Source organism: Podarcis muralis, chromosome 6 (genome assembly GCF_964188315.1).
Source record: "Podarcis muralis chromosome 6, rPodMur119.hap1.1, whole genome shotgun sequence".
Taxonomy (NCBI): Eukaryota; Metazoa; Chordata; class Lepidosauria; order Squamata; family Lacertidae; genus Podarcis; species Podarcis muralis.
Window position 1 is genome coordinate 61,316,201 of NC_135660.1, and position 27,793 is coordinate 61,343,993.

General features: G+C 42.2%; 1 protein-coding gene across 1 annotated transcript in view; it reads left to right on the forward strand.

Moving 5' to 3' along the window:
* The window catches only part of LOC114597355 (gamma-aminobutyric acid receptor subunit pi-like), a 43,099-nt gene extending 16,927 nt beyond the window's left edge, over positions 1-26,172 (forward strand). Inside the window, exons 4-10 of the mRNA XM_028729854.2 lie at positions 3,786-3,853; positions 4,249-4,466; positions 6,150-6,232; positions 15,922-16,059; positions 19,280-19,432; positions 21,635-21,828; positions 25,446-26,172. Of these exons, the coding sequence (XP_028585687.1) occupies positions 3,786-3,853; positions 4,249-4,466; positions 6,150-6,232; positions 15,922-16,059; positions 19,280-19,432; positions 21,635-21,828; positions 25,446-25,754 (1,163 nt within the window). The 3' untranslated portion in view covers positions 25,755-26,172. The remainder of the gene's footprint in view (positions 1-3,785; positions 3,854-4,248; positions 4,467-6,149; positions 6,233-15,921; positions 16,060-19,279; positions 19,433-21,634; positions 21,829-25,445) is intronic.
* The last annotated feature ends 1,621 nt before the right edge of the window (positions 26,173-27,793 follow it).

The following is a 27,793-nucleotide window of genomic DNA, read 5'->3' on the forward strand; positions in this document are numbered from 1 at the left end:
TTCATATAGGTATATTAGATGCTGGGGAGTAATACAGTTTTATACCATCTACCCAGTTAATAATTTAGAATGGTATGTTTACTTTAAAGTGGGTTGCTGAACATCATTTACAACTACTGAGGGATGCACAGGGCTCCACGTTAAACCCCTCCTTTTAAATAATTGTGAAATGAGTTAGACTAAAGCAGAGACAGATGTTTTAGTGCTGATTTTCCTCCCCCCCTGTTGACCTGGGAGACAGATGCTTTGAATACAGAGAATGAAATATGGAACAACAAAACACACCACAGTTTGAACAGGTTGCATCTCAGGGTATGCTGAATTTCAAGATTTGGCTGGCTTTGCTGCCAAAGCAGAATCTACAGCAGAATCCCTGGTTTCGTGGGAAATTTGGATGTGAAACTGTTGGCTCTTCACCTTCAGTTTTTTAAACAAGAAGTTAAAAGTGTGGGTTGCAGAAGCAGATGACTGCATTAGAATGCTCAGTTCTAAACATCCTACCACCATTGCCTAATATTTTATTGAACTATTTGAAGAAGCTGATGATGTGTAATGGCATAAAACAGAATTCTGGGGCATTTAAACACAATCTTCACTTTGCATTGGAAGTAACCTTAGTGTGGTGTAGTGCCTAGTAAAATAGGTTAAATTTCTAGTTGAGCTTCAATGCATTCTATGCATCCTTGTCTCTCATCAAATGATATTTCATTGCAAAACTGTTTTATTCATTAGATTGAATAAAAGTAATAATTTCCACTTTATACATATTAATCCAGTATTCATTGCAAAATAAAGCATTCACATCTATCGTAAGATATTTAACCTTTATTGGTTTAGCCCTCTGGCCTTCCAAAGATGGGAAAAGGGAATAGTTTTCTATTGCCATCTACTGGAGAGAGGCAAGAATAAATTCAAAAACTTCCCGTAATGATGCAGTAGGTAAGCTCAAGGATCTTGGGATCAATCTTTTTTACAATTTGGTCAAATTTTACCAGTTTACCATTAGAGGAATAAATCTCGCATATGTTATCTGGTTATTTTATTACAACACATTTAATCATTTTATCAATCAGATACAACAAAGAGTCTTGAAGACTTACAACCGTTATTATGCATTTAAGGTGCCACAAAACTCTCTGGTTGTGGCACTCAGGTTGGTAGCTTGCTTTTATTTTCAGAAAGGTAACCAATTTATACTAGCTGCTATTCAAATTTTTCAAGCTAAAGTGTCATCCCAGATACTTTTTGGGATCCCAATATGGATACAAGCATATAATAGTGATTTAGATAAGGTAAAGCCAAGTTTCTTGAGATGTATCCTGGAGCTTCCAAGTCCAATCAAGTAAGGGGCAATGTGTGCAGAACTAGGTACACACACAATGGAATATTGGGTGTAGGCTATCACTATAAAATACTGTGGTTGCGTTGCCATTTCCATTGCCAACCTTTGAATCTGCTCTCTGACTTCAGGATTCTTATAAATCCGGATGGTTTCAGCTCTTACATAGCAAAATCAGATCTATCGGTATTGACTTGGAACTCTTGCATAATTCAAGTGAGCAATCAATTTATTGCAATATTCAAATCCGATTGACACTAAAAAAAACATCAAGCCAGCTGTAAATAAAATTTGCTCCCCCAAGTTCTATGGTTTAAATACGCCAGACAACAGGGTCACTTATATTTCAAAAATAATAATTGCAGTCCAACGTAGGGCCTTTATGTTAGCCCAACTGAACGTTTCCCCCTCGGCTTCTGTCAAGGGCAGATATTTAAGCATCTCCAGAAACGATAGACATTGCGGATGTTCTTTGAATGTGCCAGACACAGGAGAACGTATTCTTTTCTACTGTCCATTGTACAACCAGCTACGCAAATGCAAGCTATCTCCTTTTTGGGGTAGTCTAACATCACGGCACAATGAAAATATCAGATTCTATCTGTATGACATTAACCTGGAAGTAACTGCAAGGGTGGCTGAGTTTTTATCAGTAGTATCTCTTAGAGTGGTGAATGGCACTATTTAGCAGGAAGAAATTCCAATGAAAATCCTCATTGTTACATATTTTTACATGACTGTTTATTTGTATATATTTTAAATTTTTATATATGGATGTTTTATGATAGCCTATATTTGTAATGCCTAATAAAGGTTTGGTGAAGAAGATGATTATGTATTTAAGGTGCAACAAGACTCTCTGGTTACGACTGGAAATAATGCTAAATGTGGTTTATTGTTATGGGAATGAGCCCAGGTAAGTCTCTGCCATGCAAGCCTCCCCTTTCCTTCTCTCCAAGAAAGAGATTGGAACTTTTCACCCTAAACGGTGGTTGATCTTAGTCAGTGGTGTGAGATCAGTGGACTAGAGGGACTAGGCTAGTCCCCCTGGTGCTTCCTTCCCAAAGCCCAGGAAACTTCTGCCCAGCTTAGAGAAGGAGGTGCGATGTTCACACCCCCTTGCAAGCTGGCACCTCTGGCCCTAATTGTTCCCCTACGAAAAAATTCACCATATGCCACTGATCTTAGCTATGGTTTACTAGAATAAACCAGCTTCATAAACCAAGGTTTGAAGTTGGATTGTTTCATTAAAACAACTTAAAGCTAACCAAAGTTTGTCCATATCTGGACAAAAGGGCAAATTGTTATTTGTAAAAAAGAAAGGAAGCTTTCAGTGTCCTCCTAGTGGTCATGCTGAAGGAAGAAGGAAGGAGAACCCAAAGTTTGCCTGAGCTCATTGCCATAGTGATAAACTGCAGTTTATCATTACATTCAAATGAGGCCTCTCTTGTTTTTGCTGCAACTGACTTGCATGACTACTTACCTGGAAATTTCATCTATTGAGATGCAAAGTCCATTTGGCTTCACTAAATGCAGCAACTGTTTTTTCCTTTAAATATTGGAAATTTTCAAACAGTATCCACTCCTCCTGTCTTAAGGTGAATTGCTGGGACTAAATTTGAAAAGACCTCTTCTGTAATAAGACTAAACTCTGAAGAATAACTCCTCAGACACATTTGCAAGTTGTTCACATGCCAAACCCAGAAGCAATTGCACCATCAATGGACATCTGGATGAAGCAGAAGGATGCAAGTCACTGAGCGAAGGGAACCCTCATTGCAGTTTTGTCAATTTTATATCATTCCCAAAACTGCAGAAAAGTGGGCAGCATTTCTTTGAACTACTTAAATAACAGCAGGGTTGCTGAAGCTTTCAGAAACATGGAAGGATGCATATACCGAGTGTTTTACACAGAGTAGACCCACACTGAAATTAATGAACAGGATTAAATTAATTATTTCTGGATTGAATCAAACAGACCCCCTCCCTCCAAGTCATTATATGATTTTAGTATTAAACATCTTTGCTAAATTAACATCAGTATTTTTTTTTAAAAAAATACATTTGGCCTTAATGTGCAATTTTTGATGTGCATTCTTATTTCCAAATGGATACATTGCACTGTATTTCTGTGATATAGGGATTTGTGCACTGTTTCCTATCCAGGAAGCCCTACCCAGTGAAACTGCTAACGCTGGCTAAACAACTCCAAAATGTGCTCAATTGTCTTCACATGTTTGCTCCGAAACCACCTCTGTGAGTCTCCTGTGAGACTAATCTTTCTCCCTCAGAAAAAGTGACCTTGGAAGTCCTGCTTTTAGCTCCAGTCTGATGTAATCTGCCACAGCATAGTGATGAACTCTCAGTACCGAAACAAAGACCACAACCTCTTACTATAGACTGAATATTAATTTTATTGTGTGTTATGTTTGTGCATCTATTTCAGATGGTCCTGTCTCCGTAGGAATGAGTATGGATATAGCAAGCATTGACACAATATCGGAAATAAACATGGTATAGTAGTATTTTCTTTTCTTTTCTTACTTCATATTGTATTAAGTATAACAGAAAACTCTTTCGTTCTCCTTTTGCTTCCAGCATCTCTGCTAGACTTTCAGAATAAGGAACCAATATCATTTAAAAAAACAAAACAAAACACCTCACTAAAACACTTTGGGGCAACATGGCCATTTTAATTCATACTGCTAAGCTTGAATCCAGTGCTGTGCGAGAACAGCATTTCACTCACAAAAGGCATGTAGCGAGTTGTCATTGAGAACCTATCCCTTTTGAAACTGCTATGAGTTAATAATAGTTGTTTCCATACATATAGCAGATCAAACAAAAGGGGTATGTGTGCTATAATGTATTTAGTTAGCTGTCTGTTTTAAACTGTGCTCTCTTCCCAGGATTACACAGCTACCATATTCCTAAGACAACGATGGACTGATGAACGCCTTTGTTTTGAGGGTAACAAGAGCTTAAGCTTAGATGGCCGCCTTGTGGAGATGCTTTGGGTACCAGACACCTTTATAGTGGACTCAAAAAAGTCTTTTCTTCATGATATCACAGTTGAAAACCGTCTAATAAGAATATATCCCAATGGAACAGTCCTTTATGCCATAAGGTATGCTCATTGCCCAAAGAGTGCTTTTTCAAAGAGCCCTCTGAGATTGATTAGAATGAATTGTGACCTCTTTTCAAGTTCAGATGTTCACTGCCTCATCAGTAAATCCTCTGGCACCATCTTTTTAAAAGGAAGAAAACAGGGATTGCTTCATGCTGCATATGTGAAGCCAACAATATGGGGTTACATAGTCAGTGTGATGATGATTGACAATGTCACATGGCCAGTAAGATCTGACTAGCTGATAATGTCATGAAGGCAGTTCATAGCGAGGACTGTGTTGCCTTGACATCCTTCTCACTTTGATGGCCAGAGCAGATGAACTGAAATATTATAAACTATTTTCAAAATTTGTTTCTGTACAATTGGGGTAACCTTTTTCAGGATATAAAAAGGGAAGAGAAGCAATTCCAACTGAAGCGCTTAATCTATATCTATCTATCTATCTATCTATCTATCTATCTATCTATCTATCTATCATCTATCTATCTATCTATCATCTATCATCTATCATCTATCATCTATCATCTATCATCTATCATCTATCATCTATCTATCTATCTATCTATCTATCTATCATCTATCTATGTAGTAAATCCCAATCCAACTAATTAAAAAATACATTTACTAGAGACAAAAAGCAAAGCAACATAGAAAGGGAAATGAAGACAGGGATAAACAGGAAAATATGCTGTTGTTTCAATTGCGCAAACACAAGCAGTTACAGTATATCAGCCTTTCCCAACCTGGTGCCCTCCTGATGTTTTAAACTACAGTTCTCATCATTCCCGGGCATTCTCCACACTTGCTGGGTCTCCTGAGGCTGTAATCCAAAACTTTTGGTGAGCACCAAGTTGGGAGAAGCTGCAGTAGGGTGCTGAGACAAAGGGAGATGATGGTGACTGTACTGTAATTTTGCATGGTTTCTATTTTATTTATTCCATTTATATACCACCTTTCACTTCCAAGGAGCTCAAGGTGGTGGGCATGGTTCTCCCCCTCCCCATTCGATCCCCCACAACAACCCTGTGAGGCAGGTTAGACTGAGAAGGAGTGACGGGCCCAAGGTCACCTAATGATTTGAAACCTGGTCTCCCAGGCCAGAGACCAGCACTCAAACAATTGTGAGACATTGTGCCCAAGAGACAGGGTCTTCAGCAGTAGTGCCATCATTATGAAATGCCCTCCCAGTGAAGATCTATCAGGTTTCCTCCATATGTGAGTTGAATACATTTTTATTCTGGGTGAAGCCTCCCAGAGTCCCTGGGGTAACCCAGGCAGCATGCATTATTTTTATCATCATCATCATCATCATCATCATCATCACTACTACAAACCTTTGATGTTAAATATTTCTTCCATTTTTGGGGCTGCTGCTTACGCCTTTTAACTTACAATACTGCCGTTTTCTTACCGTCATGCACTGCCTTTGTTTTTAACCATTTTTGTTTTCCACCGTCTCATTTTTGCTAAGATTCAGAATGAAGTGGGGTGTAAAGGAGCTAATAATTTCACATCTTTATTCCCTAGCTGTCTTTTGACAAAAAACATCAGCCAATCTTTCCCCCCTAGCCATATGTTTTGCCTTTTTTTAAAAAGCTCAAATAAGTAGGATAATTTGTTTCTATTTTCAGTGCTCAGTATGATGCATGGATGGTAACCATCTGTACTTTGCTTTTAAAGGATAACTACAACAGTTGCCTGTAGTATGGATTTGACTAAATACCCTATGGACAAACAGACGTGCACCTTGCAACTGGAAAGCTGTAAGTGATTTTATTACCTCTAACAAAGAGAGGGGCAGGGGGCAGGGAAGGGAGCCCGTTTGCAGGGACACTGGAGAGAGAGTGCTACAGAGGAAGCTCCCAGGTAGTGCTAGGCTGCAATCCTAAGCCCACTTACCTGAGAGAAAGCACCATTGAATTCAATAGGACGGTGTTGTGGGCTAGCTGGATGCAGAGGCGTGGTGGAAAGCAGCAGATGGGGAACCCCGAGGGGAAAGATGTCTCAGAGCCAGGGGATTAGTGGTGGAATGACACAGAGGGAGAAGAGGGAGCAGACTGGGAGGAGGTGATGTCCGAAGTGGAAGAGGCAACAGGGTTTAGTCGGGCAGAGTGGTTTAAAATCGGAAGCCGAAGTGGAGGCTGAAGAGGAGTGGGGGCAAGCTGCTGAAGAAGCCATGGAGTCCCCCCGCTCCTGCTGTGACCAGCTCCCCTGGTCTCCAAGGCCATGGAGAGGATGGAAGAGGGTGGAGGAAAGAGAGACAAGGTGAAGGAGCCTCAGGTGGATGGGGGAAGGAGTCTTGGAGAGTGGTGGGGAGGCGGGACTTTCAGTCCTCAGAAATGCCTTATTGGGGCAAGATCTACAGGGAAGAGTTGCTGCGATCACTAGGTCTGCAGAGTTTGGGTTTCTTTGGGTTAACTTCGCTGGTGCTGGGTGTTTTATTGCTGGCCTGCTCCTTGACAGCAGGATTTCAGCAGCTCTAGAATAATTAGTTGAGGCAGGATTTAGAAGTTAAAACCTCTGCAGCTGAGGCTCAGCGTTCAAAAATATGCCTCTGAGTACCAGTTGCCAGAGAGAAACAGTGGGAGAGAACTCCTGTGCTCAGGTCCTGCTGGTGGGCTTTCATTGGCCAATGTGAGAGCAGAATGCTGGACTAGACAGGCCTTTGGTCTGCTCCAGCAGGGCTCTGCTCTTCTCTTAATGAGTGGCAGCCATGTAGGGCTCCCACCCACTGAAATATTTCCATGTCAGTGCAAAGCCTCCACAGGAGCAGATGTGGAAAGTATCCGGTGAGATCTAAGCAAGCGGCATGATTGCCTCTAGCATACAGAAGTACTTCAGCTGGACCTCTGACCACACAGAAGAGGTTGCTCAGCTGCACAGTAATAAAACATGCATTGGGCCGGAGAATCTGTGCGTATATAGAAAATGTACTTGTTTCTTTCCTGTTGCTGGGTGCCTTGATAATTCCAACATTTCAAATGAAAACTACTGTATCTCACTAGCCTGATGTTTTATGGTTTCTAACCCATGTAGGTTCTGAAGAGGCTGAGATAGGGTTGGATAGACTCATCAGTATCTGGTTCATACCAGTTTTGCATGGGGACAGGACTAACTATAATCTAATGTACTGATGCACGGTGGCAAAAATTTCTGATGCTACCATTCTGCAGCCAAAACAAGCCAGAGTTTGGCTTCTTGTGATTTCTGAACCCGGGCTCATGCTTTGCTTCCTCCCCCCCCCAAAAAACATGAGCAGCAAGGTAAGGACAAATATTAGCTACCACTTGTGGGTTTGTATGAAGCAAAGCAAAGCAAAGCAAAGCAAAGCAAAGCAAAGCAAACTATGAGCTCAGGTTTGGAGCACATGACAAGCCAGACCCTGGCTTGCTTTGTCTGCAGCAAGATCCAGAAGCGACACCATGGGAGCTTTGGGGCAGTATGCAGAAGCTCAGTCACCTTAAACGTGAGTTTGTTACAAACTAGGATTTCGTATGGCATGCAAGCAAAGCCACGGAAGTGCTCTTCAGCCTTCCTGTTCTGTCATCTGGCCAGCTTGAGAAGAGGCTTCCCGGTTTGTTAGATCAGTTTTCTATGATACCAAAACAGGGACACTATGGTTTAAGCACTGCCTACAGTCCTGGTTTCCAAACAATACATTAAAACCATAGTTTGGCTTCTAGGCACACTTAAACCACAAGTTTCTGGTTTAGATTCTATGGGAAACTTTAAGTCATTGCATAAGAGAGGAGGAGGGAGTGTTTGAGCTCATTGCTTGTAGTGGTTAAGAGCGGTAGATTCGTAATCTGGTGAACTGGGTTCATGTCTCCGCTCCTCCACATGCAGCTGCTGGGTGACCTTGGGCTAGCCACACTTCTCTGAAGTCTCTCAGCCTCACTCACCTCACAGAGTGTTTGTTGTGGGGGAGGAAGGGAAAGGAGATTGTTGGTCGCTTTGAGACTCCATCGGGTAGTGATAAAGCAGGATATCAAATCCAAACTCCTCCTCCTCTTCTTTCTGTTCTAACAAAGCACAGACAGTTGGGAGCCATGGTATAACGCCTCAACCAGGCCTTAGAATGTCTCAAGAAATGTTGTAGACAAATAAGACTGAATAAATATTTAAATCAGAAGAGCAATTCCTTGCTCGGTTTCATACAGAATTCTTTGGCATATTTTCATACACATAAGGTAGATTTGTGTATCTGACTGCATACCCTCCAACACTTCTCCTATTCCATAACAACAAACAAACAACATTTATACCCCACCCATCTGACTGGGTTGCCCCAGCCACTCGGGTGGTTCAGGGAGGTCAGACAACTATATCCTCCAACATTTCTCAATTGAAAATAGGGATGTTCTAAGGAAAAGCAACACATCCTGGGATGAAATCAGGAACTGGGCCAGCTTCTGTAAATCTAGGACTGTCCCTGGAAAACAGACGCTTGGAGGGTCTGTGATTGGCAAGGCCAGTGCTCACATTTCAGCCTTTACAGTCAGGTAAAGTTATTACAAATGCAGTTCTTGACTGCCACTCTTTGCACAGCCAGGCTGCCTAAATCCCATTAATAAATCTGTGCAGGATTATAGCCACAAAGGCAAATTCTCTCCACCTCTCCAAATAGTCTCAGTTCAAGACTTCTGACCATTTAAAATATCGGTGCTTCAAGCTACATTTCTCTTCTTCTATAAAGCTGTGCCCTAGTCTTGTACAGCAATCTATGTTTTCCATGTCTTCTGTCTGAAAGCATCTGAATGTGCCGGCTTAGTCTTAACTTCTGACACCATTCATGCAAGCAAAACTCAATTGCACAATTATTCACAAAGTGGGCCACACATTCATTTTCTAAAACTGAGCAAATATTTGTTGACTTTATTCTAGCAGAATTGGCCCTATTATAGCTGTTAGAACCTCCAAACCAACATTAGATGCCTCCAGGGAACATGAAGTTTATAGGGGAAATAAAATGATCCTGATGTTCCCCCTTAAAATAAAAAGCTGTGGTATTGCCTAGTTTGATAAACATAGCCTAGTGGGGGATAAAATAAATGTCCAGAATAAAAAATGCTTCCAGTGTTAGAGAGGTGGATAAAATACAGTTTCTGTTGTGTAGGTTACATGCTCAGTTATGACTAGACTACATCATTGTAAGCTACTGCTCACAGATGACCCGGCCAAATATTCACTCTGAATCAGGATCCCATATATTCTAAATTTCTCTTAACTTACTGTATTTCGTGATGAATTGGAATCTTTAGTCATAATATTGAAAGAGAAAAACGTTTTTAAAGGCTTTTTTTAATTCTAAGTTGAGTCATGGTGGGAACAAGTCTCAAAAAAAGTGTGTGCCAGGGGAGTGGCAAGGGCATTGCAAGGGTGGGTCAGAGGGAAACTTATTCCAAACTTTGTTTAGCTTGGTCATGTGACCTAGTAACTCAGCAGAATTTATAATAGTCAAAAGAGTGCTGCAAGCCAAACACTATTTATTTGCTGCCCCTCATCCTAAGGTCCTAGGACAGGTTACAGCATTAAAACGCAGTATTAAAAACAAGTCAAAACAAATGTTTTGTGTCCGCCCCCCCCCCCCCCGCACTCGGGCTGGCTCAGCCAGCATTAACCGTGCTCCTGAGCGGAGTTTGGAACAGGGGTAAATTACACTAGCATAATTTATCCCAATGTAAATTATGCTGGCTTCCTAAAATTTGGATTGATTTTGTTATTCAGTGAGGCTTGCATAGAAACAGTGTTTGATGGATTGCGCCATATTCAGTTTGCAATCTTTTTTTTATACTATTAAGTGATGTACTGTGTATTTACATACACCATTCGCCCCCCCCCCCCAATTTAAAAAGTATTTTTATACAGCTTTACAAGGCGAAATGACAACCCCCCTCAAGGTGGTTTACAGGGAGGTGGTGGAGAACTCCATAATAGAATTTAAAATATAGAGAACAATGAACTGAAATTAGTAGCATAAATAAAAATCCATCCCCAGGTGAGAACTGTAGTAATAAACAGTAAAAAAAAAAATTGTGGAAAGAGTTACAATTATGACTTTAAAGAGATACAAATCAACAAAGCCCTGTATTTATGCATTTCCCCCAGGAAGCAAAATAGATAAATAAATCCTTATGCACCTGAAAACAAAGGGTTTCTGAATGATACCATCTGCCATTCAACAAGCACACAAGTGTCTCTGGAATGAATGAAGGAAAAACATAGCAATGCAATAAAAATGGATCACATGACATTTGTCGCTCACTTTCTAGGGTAGGGGAATCAAGATCAGAAATGACTGAGCAATCTATAATGATCCAGTCCATATCTGTGTGGCACTTCTACCCTTCTTGGTTCAGTTTGAACAGTTGTTGGATAAATAGTGCTGTCTTCTCAAAATAAGCTGCAAATAATCAGTGTGCCCTTGTCAAAACAGTCAATATGAATACGCAAAGGTTTCTAGCACCAAAAAAAGGCAAACAAACCCTTGTTAACTGGAAATAATGTGTACATCTGGAGGAAAACAAGTAGTATTGCCAAAGGACTCTCAATTAGAAGCAGATTATAACAGGCTTTTGGAAAAGGGGAATGGCAACATTTGTAGCCGCTGAGTGCAGGATTTAGCAAACAGCCTCAGGTTTGCAGACTTGATTGCAGTAATGGCCGCTATGACAGCCGGTTCCTAGAATGGCAGCAATAAACTAGAATAACCTCTACGGAAATTTCACACAATTTCATATTGCCTTAATATGCGCATAAGGACTGAACCTAGTTGAAAGGAACAGTTGTGTGGGCTGTTTTGGGAAGGATTAAATGCACCCTCTTAATTCTTCCCTTGCCATGTTGATCACACCTGTATTGCAGGTGTGACCTTCTCTTCCTTCCTTTCAGGATCTACGCTATAGAGACAATTACTGAGGCATCCTCAGGGACAATTTTTTTAAAAAATATGCACATTTATACTATCAATAACTATAACACTCTTGATTACAAGATCTGTTGCAGGTGTAACAGATTTGTAACACACACAAATTATAATTATCCCTGCAAAAGCCTCAATAGTATACCATTCATCTTCTTTAGATACTAGAAGCAATGGAATAGGTATCATTGCAATCAGTGTCCAGATGGCATCATTCTCTCCATACCTTTCACACTGGATTTGTAGAGAGAGAGAGAGTTCTCTTTCTTCCTTAAGCAGCAGGTAAGGCAGTGGTGATAGAATAGAACATGGAAGGGAAAGCCACCAGTGTGTGTGTGCATAAATAAAATACACACTTGACAGTGTGCCCACACAAACAGGTGCAGAAAAATATTCTCCCACCCCTTTTCATTTCTAAATATTTAGTTAACCTGAAACAGGCTTTTAAGGTATAAAAATAAGATGGGTCTGAAATTCCACCAGTGTGAAGAGAAAGAAACTAGGAAGCCCTTCTAACAGCAGCAACAAAAATCACCGAGTATGTTCTGCTCCAAAATACTCCTTCCTCCAAAATACTCCCTGGGCCTACCTGTCCACAAGTCAGTATGTCCAGTCCAAAGTCCAAAGCCCGGGGGTCAACCATACAAGCAAAGCCCAAAGTCCAGGAAATGCAGTCCAGGCTCAATCCAAGTAGGGAAGTCTGAGGTCCCCCACTCAGGAGACCTCCCAGAGTCAAATTCAAAGCATAGTCCTGCAGAGGCCCAGGAGCATCCAGGCCAAAGTCCATCAACAAGGGCAGTTGAGCAGACACAGCACCTCAGCTCTGCTTCCTTTTCATACTTTGCAGGCTGATTGAAGCATCTGGGGTTGATGAGGCATGTGACCCTCACCTGCTCAGAGTCTACTCCAGCTGAGAAATCACATCCCTCCTTCCAGAGCCAACGAGCTCCACCTGGCCAGCTAGGGAGCTGGGCAATGGGCCCTTGCCTGCCTCAGCCTCCTAGAGCACCACTCCTGCTGTTCACTATCCCTCAGAGGCCACCATGTTCATGGGGGCAGGGGGCCCTCTGGCTCTGAGGATGGGTCCTGCCGCTCTGGTTACTGTATACTGTCCTACATGCCCTCACCATCTGTCACCCTGTGAGTACTGCCTTCTCCATTCCCAGCTTGCCCTGGTGTGTCCTAGTCCCGGCTACCCCCCTCGCCAGGATCCTCTTCCTCCTCACTGCCATCCTGCCAGTTCATGACATTCTAGAACTTAAAGGCCATACACATTAAACAGCAGGAGATTCCCATGCAGACACAACCTTAGCTGGAAGGAAAGCTTCTGACACCAATTATCTGAACTGGGTTTATGGCACAGAATGTGCATGGACATGCTGGCTTCTCAGAGATCAGAGTTGTCAGAATATCTTCAGTGTAGCTTCTGTGAAGGACGAGCAAACGGTTGGTTTAGCAGCGATTAACAGGTGGAAAGGATGGAAGTAGCCAGGGGACAGACCAACATGGAAGAGGTTCAGCATAATCTACACTGGCTTGGTCAGGTCCACAGAATGGAAGATGGCAGGATTTCCTTCAAGGATGTGCTCCACAGGGAGCTGGCTTCAAGCACCAGGCCTGTTGGCAGATCAACTCTGCATTCCAAAGATGTCTGCAAACATGACACAAAGGTTGGCAACATCAACCTCACTGTGTGGAAATCCCTTGTAGATGACTGCAGTGCCTGGAGACAGTCAGGTCATGCATCCATAGCAGCGACCAGAGGAGGAATGACCACTGAGAGGAGTGCAGAGAGGAGAAATGCTGTGGTGCATCTGCAGTGGGACAACCAGATGCCTTCATCTGCCCTGGCTGTAACAAAACATGTCTCTCCTGTATCGGTCTCTGCAGCCACAACAGGTGCTATAACCTTCCAACAGTTTGACTGCACTGACAAAGGCACACTCCTCCATTGTCTCCTGACACAGACGTATGCCAACAACAATCCTCGGGGCAAGAGATGATGGCAATGATTTCCCCACCCTTCACCCTAAGGTCCCTGGCTGGGATACAACAATTAAAACAGAACCTTAACAATACTATGGCACAGGGAACAGGCAGAGAAATGGGAAGCTGATAGAAGGGGTGATATAAATATAAAAATATTTTAGAAGTTTGCCTGGCCAAATAGCCACTTAAATTCTGGAAACTTTGTGAAGGAATGGAATGCTATTCCTAAGTCTGCTCTAATAACTCATTTATTTAAAATGGGCAGAGGAAATAGGATAATGAGGCAAGGAGGAGATATTGAGAGAGGGAGCCATGGAACAGGGGCTTAATTTGGAGCGCAGGGTCACCAGTAAGCTAATGGCACACAGTTCTAGCTCTCCATTCCATTGGAATCAGAAGAGACTGTGGAGATGTTGGAGTTTGGCAGCAGTGATTGACTGGATGGGGTGAATATACTGAGGCTGAACCCTGAAAAGATGGAAGTGCTGGGGCGGGGAAATGAGGTTTGGCTATCCCATGTACTGATTTGCACCAACTAGCCAATTCTTTGGATTCTAGTAGCCTGACACCTGTCTCCTGCCTTTTCCAAGGGGAGTTCTGAAAAGAAGGAATTTCACATTGCTTGTGTGCCTAAAATCGCCTTTGCAGCCACAAAGGGAATTAATAAAAATACAAATCAGTATTTATTTTCGCAGCAGAATATCCTGTAAATCCCCTCATTATTCAGCTTTCCCTTGCTCTTTAGAATGCAGAGGGGGCTTACTGAAGCCAAATGGATGAGTAGCGCTCTCTTTAGTCTTCCGGGGCTTCAGGGAAATTCTTTGCTCTCCTTTGGCTATTTGCACAGTTGGGCGGGCTGAAACTGAAACATTTTATAATCTGTTTGATGTGACACTTCAAGCTGTTTCGCACATCAGCGTAAATGTCATTGTGCTGCAGACCTCAATATACATCGCAGGACACCAAGCAGCAGTATTGATATTCGTGTTCATAACTAACATTTGCTGCAGCAACCGTTTGTATATACACTGCAGGGAAATGTGTGAAGACTGGGCAGTATTTTCAGAGGCCAATATAACAATATGACCTCCTTTGCAGTTGCCCGAATGGATAGCTTTCAGTGGGAAGTATTCCACTGTGAGCTTTACAGGATCAACTCTCACATCACAATGGGGGAAGAATTTCCGTTTAGTTCACGTTTACAGGTGAACTTACATGAGTCACACTTTCTGAAACAATGCAGAACTGAAACAGAGCCATCTTTTGAAAGTTGTGCCTCTCCAAATTTTGCAATGCAGTTCTCAAGCCAAGTAATGTGTTCAAGTCTATATATACTGGGGTAAGGTGTGTGTATAAATGCATGCATTAGTGAAAATAACATACAAAACCACATTCTATTTTTTTTTGGGGGGGGGGGAACACTTTGCAAAAATGTGTATACGAGGCATTCCCACTAAAATGCTGATGAATTTTCATCAGGATATATATATATATATATATATATATATATATATATATATTCTAAAAAGTTGTACTCTGATGTAGAAATGTGGAGAACCAAATTTAAGATTGGGAAAGTGAGAAACTAAGAGAAACCAAAATGGACGTACTTGCCCAGCCCTTCGCTCACAACATAGTGTTTGCATTGTCAGCACAGGAGCCTACCTTTCTTCACTTCACAAAGTTACTAGCAGAGCAATCCTATATTCAGGATTTGACAGAAGTCATGATTTGCCCCCAGAACTCAAGGCATGCCTCCAGCATAAAACATACACTGATAACACCAGCAGAACACCCCCCCCCCCGTGTAGCTGTTTTGTTGGTGAAGAGACACTAGCATTCTAGCCGATCAGTGGCGTAGCGTGGGTTGTCAGCACCCGGGGCAAGGCAAGTAATTTGCGCCCCCTAACCCGTGGATTTGCGCCCCCTAACCTGTGGATTTGCCCTAACCCCAGATGTTGCGCCTGGTGCAGCCGGCCCCCCCTGCACCCCCCACGCTACGCCACTGTAGCCAATTCATATGGGAGGGGGATTTTTAGATTTACCCTTTCTTACCGTGCAGAGTGCCAGCCTGTATGATTTTACACGTATTAAAAAGAAGTGTAAACCGACCTCTGGATCTGTGCATTTTAAGTTTAGTTATATTATTACTAAGTGAATGTTGCATTCATATGCGAATTTAGACAGATAGCCACACAAGCTTTTTCAGATGGTCTTTAAATGAAATATCTCCATTTAAGGTGAGGGATGGAGGAGTTTAAGCTGTGAAGATGAATTTTGGATTTAAAAATGGAAACAATTTGTTGTGCAGCTGTGTGAAGCATGGAATATTTAGAAGCTGAGGTCTATTTCTTGATTTTTGTTTTCCTGTTGTGTATTTCCTAGGCATTTACTAAAATCCTAAAGTCTAGGATTCTCTGGGAAACCAGTAAATGAAGTGAAATTAACAGAAGCTTTGCCAGAAAATAGAAGACATATACATATATGGACACAAACACATTTTCTATATTTAGTAAAATTCCTCTCTTCTTCTATTCCCAGGGGGTTATAATATAAATGATGTCATGTTTTACTGGACAAGGGGAAATGATTCTGTTAAAGGCTTAGAAACCCTTCGATTGGCGCAATACACAGTAGAAGACCACTATACCTCTAGTTCTGAAGCTGTCTATGAAACAGGTAGGTAACTCTTCAAGAGTTCATTTACAGTCATAAAATCCTACTTACTTCCTGACCTTTCTGTCTTTCCAGTTCACTTCAATAAAGCTAGCTGGGAATGGTCTGAAGGCAGATGATGATGCTTACTTTCTTTCTCATATTCTATACCTTAAAAAAGAAGAAGAAGAAGAACCCAGAATGGCCAACAGCATATAAAACACAGCAATTAACAGATGTCACAGCATTAAAACAGAATAAAAATATAATAGTAAAATACATGAAATAGTGAGATGCTCCTGCTGAAACTAAGCAGATTTGGATCTGGCCAATGTCTGGATGGTAGACTGGATGGGAATCCTTTATATGCCACCTTGAGTTTATTAAAGAAATTTAGGATGATGATGATGATGAATTTAAAAAACTTGGCTGTGCTGCTGGACCTTGACTGCTTGACTAAAAACCTTTATTGTATACCAAGTCTTCTGAATCCTATGCAAGCCCACTCAGGTGTCCTGCTGAGTTCAAGGGGGCTTACTCCCAAGTAAATGTATACAGGATTACAGTCTCTGTTAGCAGAGAACATCTGTACAAAACTTTCAAGCCAAGAAGAATAGCCTCCCAAAAAACCAAAAAACCCCAAACCAGTAAAACTAATTGAAATAAATTAAGCACATTAAACAATAGAAGCTAAACATGTCTTTAAAGCTCATTTAAATGCTGAAATTGGTGAGATTCGGCAGGCAGCTGATTCTATCCTCTGGGGGCCACCACCAAGAATGTTCTCCCTGCAGGGCCTGCTACTCTGGCAGATGATGGAACCATTAATAGGTTCTCTGAGCTGCATCTTCTGCAAATCCTGGTTCTCATAGTTGAAGGCTTTCAGGTCCACTCCCCCCCCCCCCCCCCCGATTGCATGCCTCAGTGTGATAAGAACAGTCCGAAGCACTGAATTATTATTATTATTTTCCTTCTGGATGCTGCACACATTTGCTCTTCCACAGAAGACAGAGCTTCTTTTACATACCATCCCAGCTATTACATTTGTGATTCACAACTCAATAAGATGCTTCTGCATTTAAGTTTCAATCAACGTGCATTGTGCCATTTTTATTTTATATTCTGGTTTCTGCTCAGATCGTATAAATCTTTTGCCTTCCACTAAAGATTTTTATTTGAGAGCATCATTGACTAAGGAAACATCATGACTTGAAGTCCTAACTCACATTAAAACAGCAAATGCCTATAAATAGGTATAAAAATACAGATCTCCACTAGCAGACTTCATGTTCAGACAGTATCTTGCTTCTTACATAAGTGGCATCTGCTTGCTTTCCTCACTGCTTCCGCTGCTGGCTAGCCATCGTGCTCAAAGAAGGCTAATGATTCCATATTGCTGCTCTGCCCAGAGAGAACGCAGAACCTGTTTGCTCATCAGAAAATAAAATACATGTTCACTTCTGAATGTTTCAGGGAGAGAATATGTAAACAACGCAAAGAAAAGCAAAGTGCAGGCCATTGTTCTCATTTATATAGGATTATATTTTCTAGCAATAAATGAAGTATAGCCAGGATTTAAAATATATATATAAGGATGTGCAAATAATATCAATTCATTTCATTGTTTCCTTTGGTGGCTTGATTAATTTCCATGCTTCCCCCCCCAGCCATTTTCTTCACTGTGTGCCTGATTGGAATGGGGGGGGGGGAGGTTTTATTTATTTATTTATTTAAATCATTTCCCATTAATTTCAGTAGGCAAATCTTATTTCACATTTGTTTTTTACAATCAGATGAAATTTGCAGGGTGGTAGTCCTTCCTTGAGCAGACATAGGCCCCAGAGGAGCAACTTGTACTTGCTTTGCTGTATCTCCAGGCTTTTAGGCAGCTTACAGGGGCATAGGAAGGGTGGGTGCCGTCTGCCCTGGGTGTCATCCCTGAGGGGGTGACAAAATGGCACACCGCGGGGGGGGGCACTTATTGTAGGCCTGGCCCAAGCCACATGTCTTTCCTGGGAGTTATGCGGTGCCCAAAATGGCAGCATGGGGCTTGCGTCTGCCAGGCAGACTCTGTGGGCAGCTCACTGCGGCATTCCCCTGTGTCAGGGCTGAGTCAGTACATTCGAGTTCCCCGGATGTGGGAGAGAACTTCAGGGTAGAAGAAGAGGACGCTGTGCCTGAGGGAGAGGGAGCTGGAGGAGCTAGCGAAGGAAGGGCAGTGTCTTCAGAGGGAGAGAGACAGGAAGAGGCTGAAAGCGAGCCAACAGCTCCACAGGGACAGCAAGGGTTAAGTTCTGGATCAGAGACTGGCAAGAGATTTAGATGGCTCTTACAAGGCTCTGGACAAGAGGAGACTTGAAAGGCGGGATAAATTCCCGCATTTTGTGAGGTGTTGGCGGCATAAGAAGATACCTCTACCAGTGCATGAACTGAGTGACTCTGATGAATGATAATGAACTCTTGATGACCATTGTAAATATTGTAAATAAAGACCATTACAGTGGTACCTTGGGAAAAGAACTTAATTCGTTCTGGAGGTCCGTTCTTAACCTGAAACTGTTCTTAACACTTTAGCTAATGGGGCCTCCCGCTGCTGCTGCTGCGCAGCCACCATGCAATTTCTGTTCTCATCCTGAAGCAAAGTTCTTAATCTTGAGGTACTATTTCTGGGTTAGCATAGTCTGTAACCTGAAGCGTATGTAACCCGAGGTACCACTGTAAAACGCCAGAAGTCTCTGGAGAGGATTGTTTGTGAGGAGAGGTACGCGCCGCCCTGACAACCTGGGTGGATCACCGTGACACCCCTGGCAGCGTAGCCAAGTTGTGGTTAAGGAGGAGACCATCTCAGGTTTGGAAGACACGCTAAGCCAAACTTTGGGTTAGCTGCCATGTTTCACCCACCTGAAAAGCATGGGGAGAAGCAAAGTGAATTCTGCCTCCTCTTCAGAGGCCAGCCAATTCACACATATGCACTAAGCCATGGTTTGGCTTAGAGTGATGGGCAAACACTAAATAGAAATTAGATATAAGTATGACGGGTGAACTAGCAAGTTGGTAATTGTGTGCTTTAAAAAATTGCGAAGCTTTAAAATAATGTGTTCTGTGTGCTTCTTACCTTGTTTTCTTAATGCTGGTCATAATAATAAAGATTTGATCTGAAGCTTTATTTAAACTTGCACATGAAGAAGAAATTGTCAAGAAATCTAAATGACTTATTGCATCTCTCTCTTTATTCACTACACAGGGCACTATCCAAAGTTAGTCTTCCATTTTGAGCTCAAGAGGAACATTCTGTATTTTATCCTTGAAACATATGTACCATCCAGCTTGCTGGTTGTCCTCTCCTGGGTGTCATTCTGGATAAGCCAGTCCTCAGTGCCAGCCAGAATCTGCATAGGTGAGCTACAATAATAAGACACAGATGCACTGCCCATCCCCTGGCTAGGCCATGGTGTTTTAACATGGAGGAAGCTGCTGCATTTTTGTTCCTCCACCACCTATGTAATGCAGTAAACCTTGAACCATGGGATCTGTGTTCCAGCTCCTCTGTACATTAACCAGACAAGTCCTAGAAACTGGGAAGGGCAGATGCAGTGAGCCTAAGGAGCCTCATGTTACTCAGCCAGTGCTGGAATGAACTTCTAGAGTCACTCTGCAAGTGTAACAAGTGAAACAGCGGAAACATTGGTTCTGTTAGGTGTTTTATTCTTGGGTAAAAGTAACATGTGTGGAAGAGTGGCTCCACCACTACTGTTCCCACCACCCTCCATGAGCTGGAAGAAGGACCATTGCAGAGAGGAGCCTGCTGTTCTTGTGTAAGCTCCTCATGCTATTTAGAAACCTGAAAAAGCAAGGCTCTGTGTCATTAGAATGCAAGAAGAACCCACCAGTAGTCCATTGAGTTCAGCATCCTGTGGACAGCCTGCAACCTGGAGTCAAGCTCAAGAGCACTCACCCCTCCTGTGGTTTCCCTCAGCTGGCACTCAAACTCATACTGCCACTGTGTAGGTGTAGGTAAACCATAGCCATCCGGATCAGCAGCCATCTATACAGCCTTATCTTCCATGAATTTGTCTAATCCTCTTTTCAAGCCATCCAAGTTGGTGTCCATCACTGCCTATAACGTGTGGGGGATATTACTCCAACTCATGGGGGGCTGTGGGGACAGTGTTGGGGGAAGGGAGAGCTTGCATGCACAGCCTCCCTCCCTCACTGCAGGCTGATTTTACCCGGAAGTAGACTGCTTGTGTGGGGCTATTGTGGTGCACGTATCTCCTATGCATTCTGCAATGCTCACTTCATGGGGATGCAGGACTTCAGTGTCCCTCTTCCGGCATTCAGTACAAGTGAGCTAGCCCTGTCCACTGGGTACCAATGCCCTAGCTACTGACCAACCTCACCAAGTCCCCAAGCTGACACATGATCTGCATCAGTATGAAGCATGGGCAGATGAAGCATTCCTTTCGCCTTGGAGGGAGCTCTGCATGTCCTTATGTACATAGCTCCCTTTCAAACTGGTAATGATCAGATGTGGCTCATGCACTGGTGGGAAAGGTGGCAACAACAAAATATGGAAATAGACCGAGTTAGGTCTGTCTAAGAGCATTGACTCTTAATTCACATTGGCTCTCCAGGATCAGAGAGAGAGAGATTTTACAGCCACCTGCTATCAAAGATTCTTTAACCAGAGAATTCAAGGGTTGAACTTGGGGCTTTCTACATGGAAAAACATGTGCTCACCAAGCCTGTCTACATGTTATGGTGGCTCATGTGAAAAGAAGTGCGGTATAGTGGTCAGTGTCAGACTAGGACTTCGGAGAGCAGGGTTCAATCCCCACTTGGCATGAAGCTCACTGGGTGGCTTTGTATTCCCTTTCACCACCAAAATTAATTCACAATGTCATACATCGTTTCTCCAAGACTAACTTAGAGAGTAATTCAGACATCTCTTACCCTCACTTCTTACCTTTTTTTTACTCTGCTCCTTTTTGACCATGGTGCAGAACTTTACCGTAAACTTTATAAAAGGTAAAGGTAAAGGTACCCCTGCCCGTACGGGCCAGTCTTGCCAGACTCTGGGGTTGTGCGCCCATCTCACTTAAGAGGCCGGGGGCCAGCGCTGTCCGGAGACACTTCCGGGTCACGTGGCCAGCGTGACGAAGCTGCTCTGGCGAGCCAGCGCAGCACACGGAAACGCCGTTTACCTTCCCACCAGTAAGCGGTCCCTATTTATCTACTTGCACCCGGGGGTGCTTTCGAACTGCTAGGTTGGCAGGCGCTGGGACCGAACGACGGGAGCGCACCCCGCCGCGGGGATTCGAACCGCCGACCTTGCGATCGGCAAGTCCTAGGCACTGAGGCTTTTACCCACAGCGCCACCCGCGTCCCGTAAACTTTATCCAAAGTATTAATAACACCTCAAAATTTTCATACGTTAAACATTTTCTGCATTTTCTTCCAAATGAGGTGGGTCAAAATGAGATGACAGAAGACCTCACTGTCAAGTAAATATTGAGCAGTTTCTGCTCAGAGGCAGCAGGAGATGGTGTTGCTGCTAATCATGGAAGATCACCTCTGATTTCTCGTTTTGTTTCTGTAGGTGTTACAACTGTGCTCACCATGACAACTCTTATGATGGGAGCCAGGACATCACTTCCTAATGCTAATTGCTTCATCAAGGCAATTGATGTCTACCTGGGTATTTGCTTTAGTTTTATCTTTGGCGCATTACTGGAGTACGCAGTAGCTCACTTCTGCACCCTTAATCGATCTGGAATGAAGAAACTCACAAAGGTATTTGTTTTGTTTTAATTCCTCCATTTACTGATTTCCATAGCCTCTCTTCAAACCCTCCTGTCCATTGCTTCCTCTGCTATGAAAGCATATCATGATTCCAACTTTTAGCAGCTCTTTACAACATACATTCCCTGCCTGCTGTAGCATGACCAGGTTTTGCCTTGCTTCTGCTATTATTCACTGCAGATTGGTTCCCAATTTCTTTCCGGTCTCAATTCAAAGTGGTGACCATCACTTTGAAATCCTATATGGCTTGGACCCAGCACTTTTAAAAGAATGCTAGGTGGGATCATCAGGGTAAGCTCTGCCCTGTAAACCATCAGCAGTTGGTGGGTATAAAGGACCAATTGCCTTTCAATGCTCAGAAAGACCTTGAAAGATTGTCTTTATGATTAATATTGTCTCATCTCCTGATCAGAGAGCTTTTTATGTGCTGCTGCTAATGATAGCTGATGTCTGGTATTAATTTGTGTTATTTATTTATTGCTCATTATTGCATTGAGGCCCTTTCTGTGCCCCCAAAGCGGTGTAAAAATGCTGAAATAAATATATCCCCTATCATGGTCTTATTGTGACTATTGTGTGGTTCAGGAGCACAATGGTCTTGATCCAGCATGAAACAGAATGGCATGGTAGAACAGAGTGTCATTTCAGACTGTGGTGGGACATCACATTTCTGAATGTTTCTTGATGTAAAAAAAAAAGGTTTTGTAGATGAAAAACCAGCACAGCAGGGCTTAGACTCAGGTAGAATATCTCTCCCCAGTTTGTTACTGGCAGGAAGCTCAGTGCAATGAAAACTGGCACCACCCTTCCTGAACTGCCTTGGTTCATTGTTTTGCACAGGTAGATCAGGTGTTGGTGACAGCAACCTCTGTGTTTGCCACATGGCACCTCCAGGTCTCCTGGTGAATCCTTTGGGGCTTTGTGGGGGATACTTTTCTAAGCGAACTAGCAGACATGGTAGACAAGTGTGCTTACAGGCACACGTCTGGTCTTACAGGTCTTTACTGAGAGAACTACAGCTGACAAGTAACAATGTTGATTGCCCTGTAAAGTTTGAATGGGCCCTGAGAGGTTTGAATATACACTGTTCTGCTACCAGTAAGGACTTTAGCACTGTTATGTGCCACCGTGCAATGTGAAATGCCATCGTGCCTTTATGTTGTGCTTCAGTCATCCAGAGCGAAAGAAGGTAGAAAGGAAAGAAAGAGAAACATGTATTCAGTGCTACACGAATCCTCAAATGTCCCAAGGACCTGAACTGAGAAATATATTCTAGCTGCTAGCAATTCATTGGCCTGCACCATCCAAAATCTTACAGCGGACAAAAAGAAGAATGGGAAAATGTTTGTAAGAAGTGTAGAGCCCTTACCGACAAGTCACATTCCCATCCCTGATAAATGTTGTGGCGCTCTCTAGTAGGCAGTACAATATAGAAAATCATGAGAATGGATAACTTCCCACCAAAGCGACCTCTTTTCTCCATCCTGTGGACTGTTGGATTTGAACAAACACATCCATTAATAGACGCAAGAGGCAGCAGCAGATGCAATTTCCAGTAGGTTTCAGCTGTTGTGCAGTTGCTTTCCATAGATCCTGCAACGGATTTTTATATCCTTTTATATTGCCATCTGCTTGCTATTCTCTCCTTAGGAGCAGGAACGGAGAGCAGAGTAAATAGCATTACTATTTAAAAATACGCTCCAAAGTTGAGCTCCCTTTTGATATGCAAGGTTGGTTTTCGTAATGTGAAACAGTTTAATTTCCCCCCTTCTCTCTCTCAGAGCCCCTCAGCAGTCCTTTAAATGTCCCCTGATACTCTAGATTTTGTATAGCAGATAGGTATTCGTCATTCTATTATAGATTCTCTTTCTTCTCTTCGCTAGGGCAATAGGATAAGTAAACTTGTGCTAGAAACGCGTCTTGTTAAGGTTCCTTAGAGAAGAGCATATTCTAACATACAGACACTAAGCTGATAACTTGCCATGCCAGATGCTGGATTTCACACATGGTTTAGCTTCCTCTTAGGGAACATAAAGGAGCTAAAAGCAATCTGATAAAGCATCAGCCACCTGCAAACAAGTTTCAGAAAACCAGAAAAGAAAAAAGAATGTGTGTTTAGCATCCTTTCCCGCTGCGCAATAAACCTGCTGCTTAATAAAAAATTTTTTTATTAAAAAAAAAAATCATTTCAGCATAAAAACCCCCAGATACCTCCAACTGAAAAAAAGCACTCTAAAAAAGAAAAACAGCCCAGGTAGATGCGTCCATAAAAGTTTATAGATGATCATCTGTACCATTTCTGTTTACAATGAGTGATAAGGAGGTTGCTTCCCTTAGCATTTTGTATTTTTATTTTCTAAGTAACGGCGCCAGTGTCTAAGCAATGTAAACATTATTGTTTATGCCGTAATGGAAAGTCGCAAGTGAAGCTGATCCACTTTAATGTTGAGAAGATTAGTGAATAAAATGCAGAATTAAATAGCCAAGGGCAGATCTGGCCAGATCGAAAACCTAGTTGCCATGACTAAGATGAGATTCCCAGAACATCAAAGGTCATTGTAGATGTGAATTGTTTCCTTCATGTCAAATACAAAGAAAAGACCCCCCTTTTTTTGGTAAAGCACATGTAGATTTGCCTTTTTCATCAATGTGCATGGAGAAGTCCTTGTGGGGAAGGTTCAAACCCAGCTTATTTGTCCTTATCCACTCTACCGCTGTGCCCAGAAAACCTGCTGAGTTGAAGTGTAGTTTTTTTTCTTAAGAAGCCTAAGAAAACATTTAAACAAACACAGTGGAATGTTGTCAGTGGACTGCCATCTGAATAGGGAAGGGAGGCAGGGGGGCCGTTGGGATACAGAGAGCCCTCCGAAACTCTTGAGGAGCAGTTCCTCTTCCAGCGGTGAGAAAAGCCACACCTCCAGTGAGGAAGAGAGGGAAGGGGCCAGCCAAGCGAAGAGAGGGCTCGAGGATGCTGCTAAGAGCCCCAGCACCTCACCTCGCCAGGCTGGCCAGGAGGGAGGCACGCCACTTCCGTCGCCCAGCTTGCACAGAGGGGTGAAAAGCAAGGAGGGGAGGAGGAGACTTGGGGTGCTGAAGTTCTTATGTTGGGGGAGAAGCCGGAAGGGGCCACTCCTGGATTCTGCAAGTCACTGAGACGGACATGAACTTGGTAGATCTGCACTGTAAATAGTTTAAACAATAAAACCTGTAAAAGACTCACAAGCAACCACCACAGCATCTGACAAATGTGAATGGTTTTCATTTACTTTCCCCCACAATTATAATCTTTAAGCTTCAAGTCCCAAAGAGTCTAAAGAGTGAAGAAGAAAAAAATACATATGTAAGAGAATGAATTTAAGATGACCTAGAAATCATTCTGCCCCAAAACAAATGTCATTCATGTTCCATTCAGCTGGCAAATATGGGCACTAGTTTCAGGTGTAGTTCAGCGCTTGAATTCAATGAACTTTATTAAACTGAACTAGTTTTGTTCCAAGCACTGGTATATCTGTAGCCCTTAGATAAAATGGATTGTTGACTGATATTTAAAGGATGTGTGTTATGGAACTGATGAACAAGTGGTTTTGTCCAATTGTGATTCTTACCAGGAGGAGGATGACGAGGCTGAAGAGGAGATCAATGGAGTTCTGTCAGCAATTGCCAACAGTTGCAAGGCTGATAAGATTAACAAGGCTGAGGCAGACAAGCTCACCAAAGCCTCTAGAGGCAGAAAAGAGGAGAAAAGCAAACACAGCCGGTGTCACTCACCAATGGCAGTGATGAAGAGACTCTTCTGTATATTTGACTGCTTTCATGTTAAAAACCCATACCACATAGACAATTATGCCCGGCTTTCCTTCCCATTATCATTTATCATAATAAATGTTTTTTACTGGGTTTATTATTTGTATTTCTAAGCTTTTGAAAACCTCTCATGGAATGGTGTGGCAAGTGTAGCAAAGGGGAACAGGTGCACAGAGTTATGTCAGGGAAAAGATTTTACTCTGCAGGGCATTACAATATCAAAAGAAGACTGTCATTTTATTGAGTAGTTTTTCTGTTGAGTTTCTGGTTAAATTACTGTCCACCTGTTAAGACTACTGTAGTATAAAAATCTATTGCTGGTCATCTGTTAAATGACTGTATTTTTAAAATTGACCTCATTTTTAGCATGCATTTTCCTATTGTTCGTAACATTTACTGAATGGCACAACACTTTTTTTAACTACCTGTAAAGCTTTGTAAAATTGAAATTGGCATAACACTAGTGTGAGGCTGTGATGATTAATATGTTTGAAAATTAAAACAAGAAGGAAGTGTTATCCTGCCCCCATGCCACCTGGTTAGTTTCAATATCTTATTGCCTTTGGCATTGTCAATAATGCATAGACTTTCAAGGATGTTATGTAACAAAGCTCTATCAGTGCCAATTAAATGTTTTCACAAAACAGTAAAAATCACTATGTTAAAGTTTGAACTTATGAATGCAACCAGCAGAATACGGAATTCCACACTAAATCCTTGTAGAAAACTACTCCAGGTTTCAAGAGACTCATTTTTAATGAATATTTGGAAGAATTCTGTGATGGCTTTTGGCGGAGAAGACACTAAAAATGGATGCCTTTCCCAGATGTAGTCTCCACAAGGCTTAAGCTCGCATCTTTTCTTTACTGGGATTTTAAGTCTGGTGGTCTCAGTCCCCATGCTTGCAGGCCCAGTTCACATGTCAAAGTAAACAATAGTTAACAATTTACCATGGCTGTTTTCCCCTCCACATTAGCAACCAGAGGTAGCAAACCACAATCCCTGGATCATTGTTATATTCAGCTTGGTGGTCACTGTTTGCTTTGCTCAAGAAAACCATCATAGGTAAGCCAAGAACAAGCCTTGGCATATCATGGAGCAAAAAAACCCAACAACCACTAGGCCAAGACTCAGGACCGCAATACCTCAAGGGCTGCCTCTGTCCATACAGCACTCAAGACACCACCACCATTGTTTTCTGTAACCTTGAAATGCCCACCCTATCAAGTGGAAGAAAATATTAGAATAATTATTGGCACATTTGTTGGGCCCCTTCCTTTTATACACTATTGATGGAGGCAATTGACTGTTCTGACTTCTTGGTTGGATGTGTGGGTGGCTTTAGATGGGAAAACCTCTCTATTTAGGACAACTCTGGAGGAAGGCTGTTATACAACCTGGCATGTCCTCCAAAACAATTTAGATGGAGCAGTTAACAAAGTAAACATTGTCACAATGTTGATAGGATTACTAAGAAACTGTTGTTCTCTCTCTCTCTCTCTCTCTCTCTCTCTCTCTCTCTCCATACACACATGTATATATTCAGACCATGGCATCTCTTGAACCAGAAATACTTTTCAACATTATTTGAAAAGATATACATTATCAGATCGAGTGATTTAAATTGCAATCCTGTATTCACTTATATGGGAATAAGTTCCATGGAATTCAACGAGACTTACTTACAAGTAGGTTTGAATAGGGTAGCAGTTTTACTGTGCATTGCCTTTATTGATTTTCAAGGGGTCCCCCCCTTAATAATAAATATTTGCTTTTTAGATCACCAGTATGTCTTTGGAAGGAAGTAGGAAGCACTACCAACTAAATTCATGCCCTGAAATGAAGAGGGTCAAAAATGGGTGCATTGGTGCATCCTATAATTTTAACTACCTATTATTTTAACTACCATTATATAATTAGTAGTAATAAAGTTTCAGGTAATTAATAGAATTTCACATATTGGCTTTCTATCCTTCTCCAAGAAAGCCAATGGAGGCTGCTGGTAAAATGCTTATTTAACCCTAGCATCTTACTGACTCTGGTCCGCAAAATGCTATGATGTATTTGTTCACCTTTTAAGTTTCCTCAAGACTTTGCTGCAACAGGCTTTAAAAATTGTTATTTTAAAAACTTATTATTATATGTATAAATC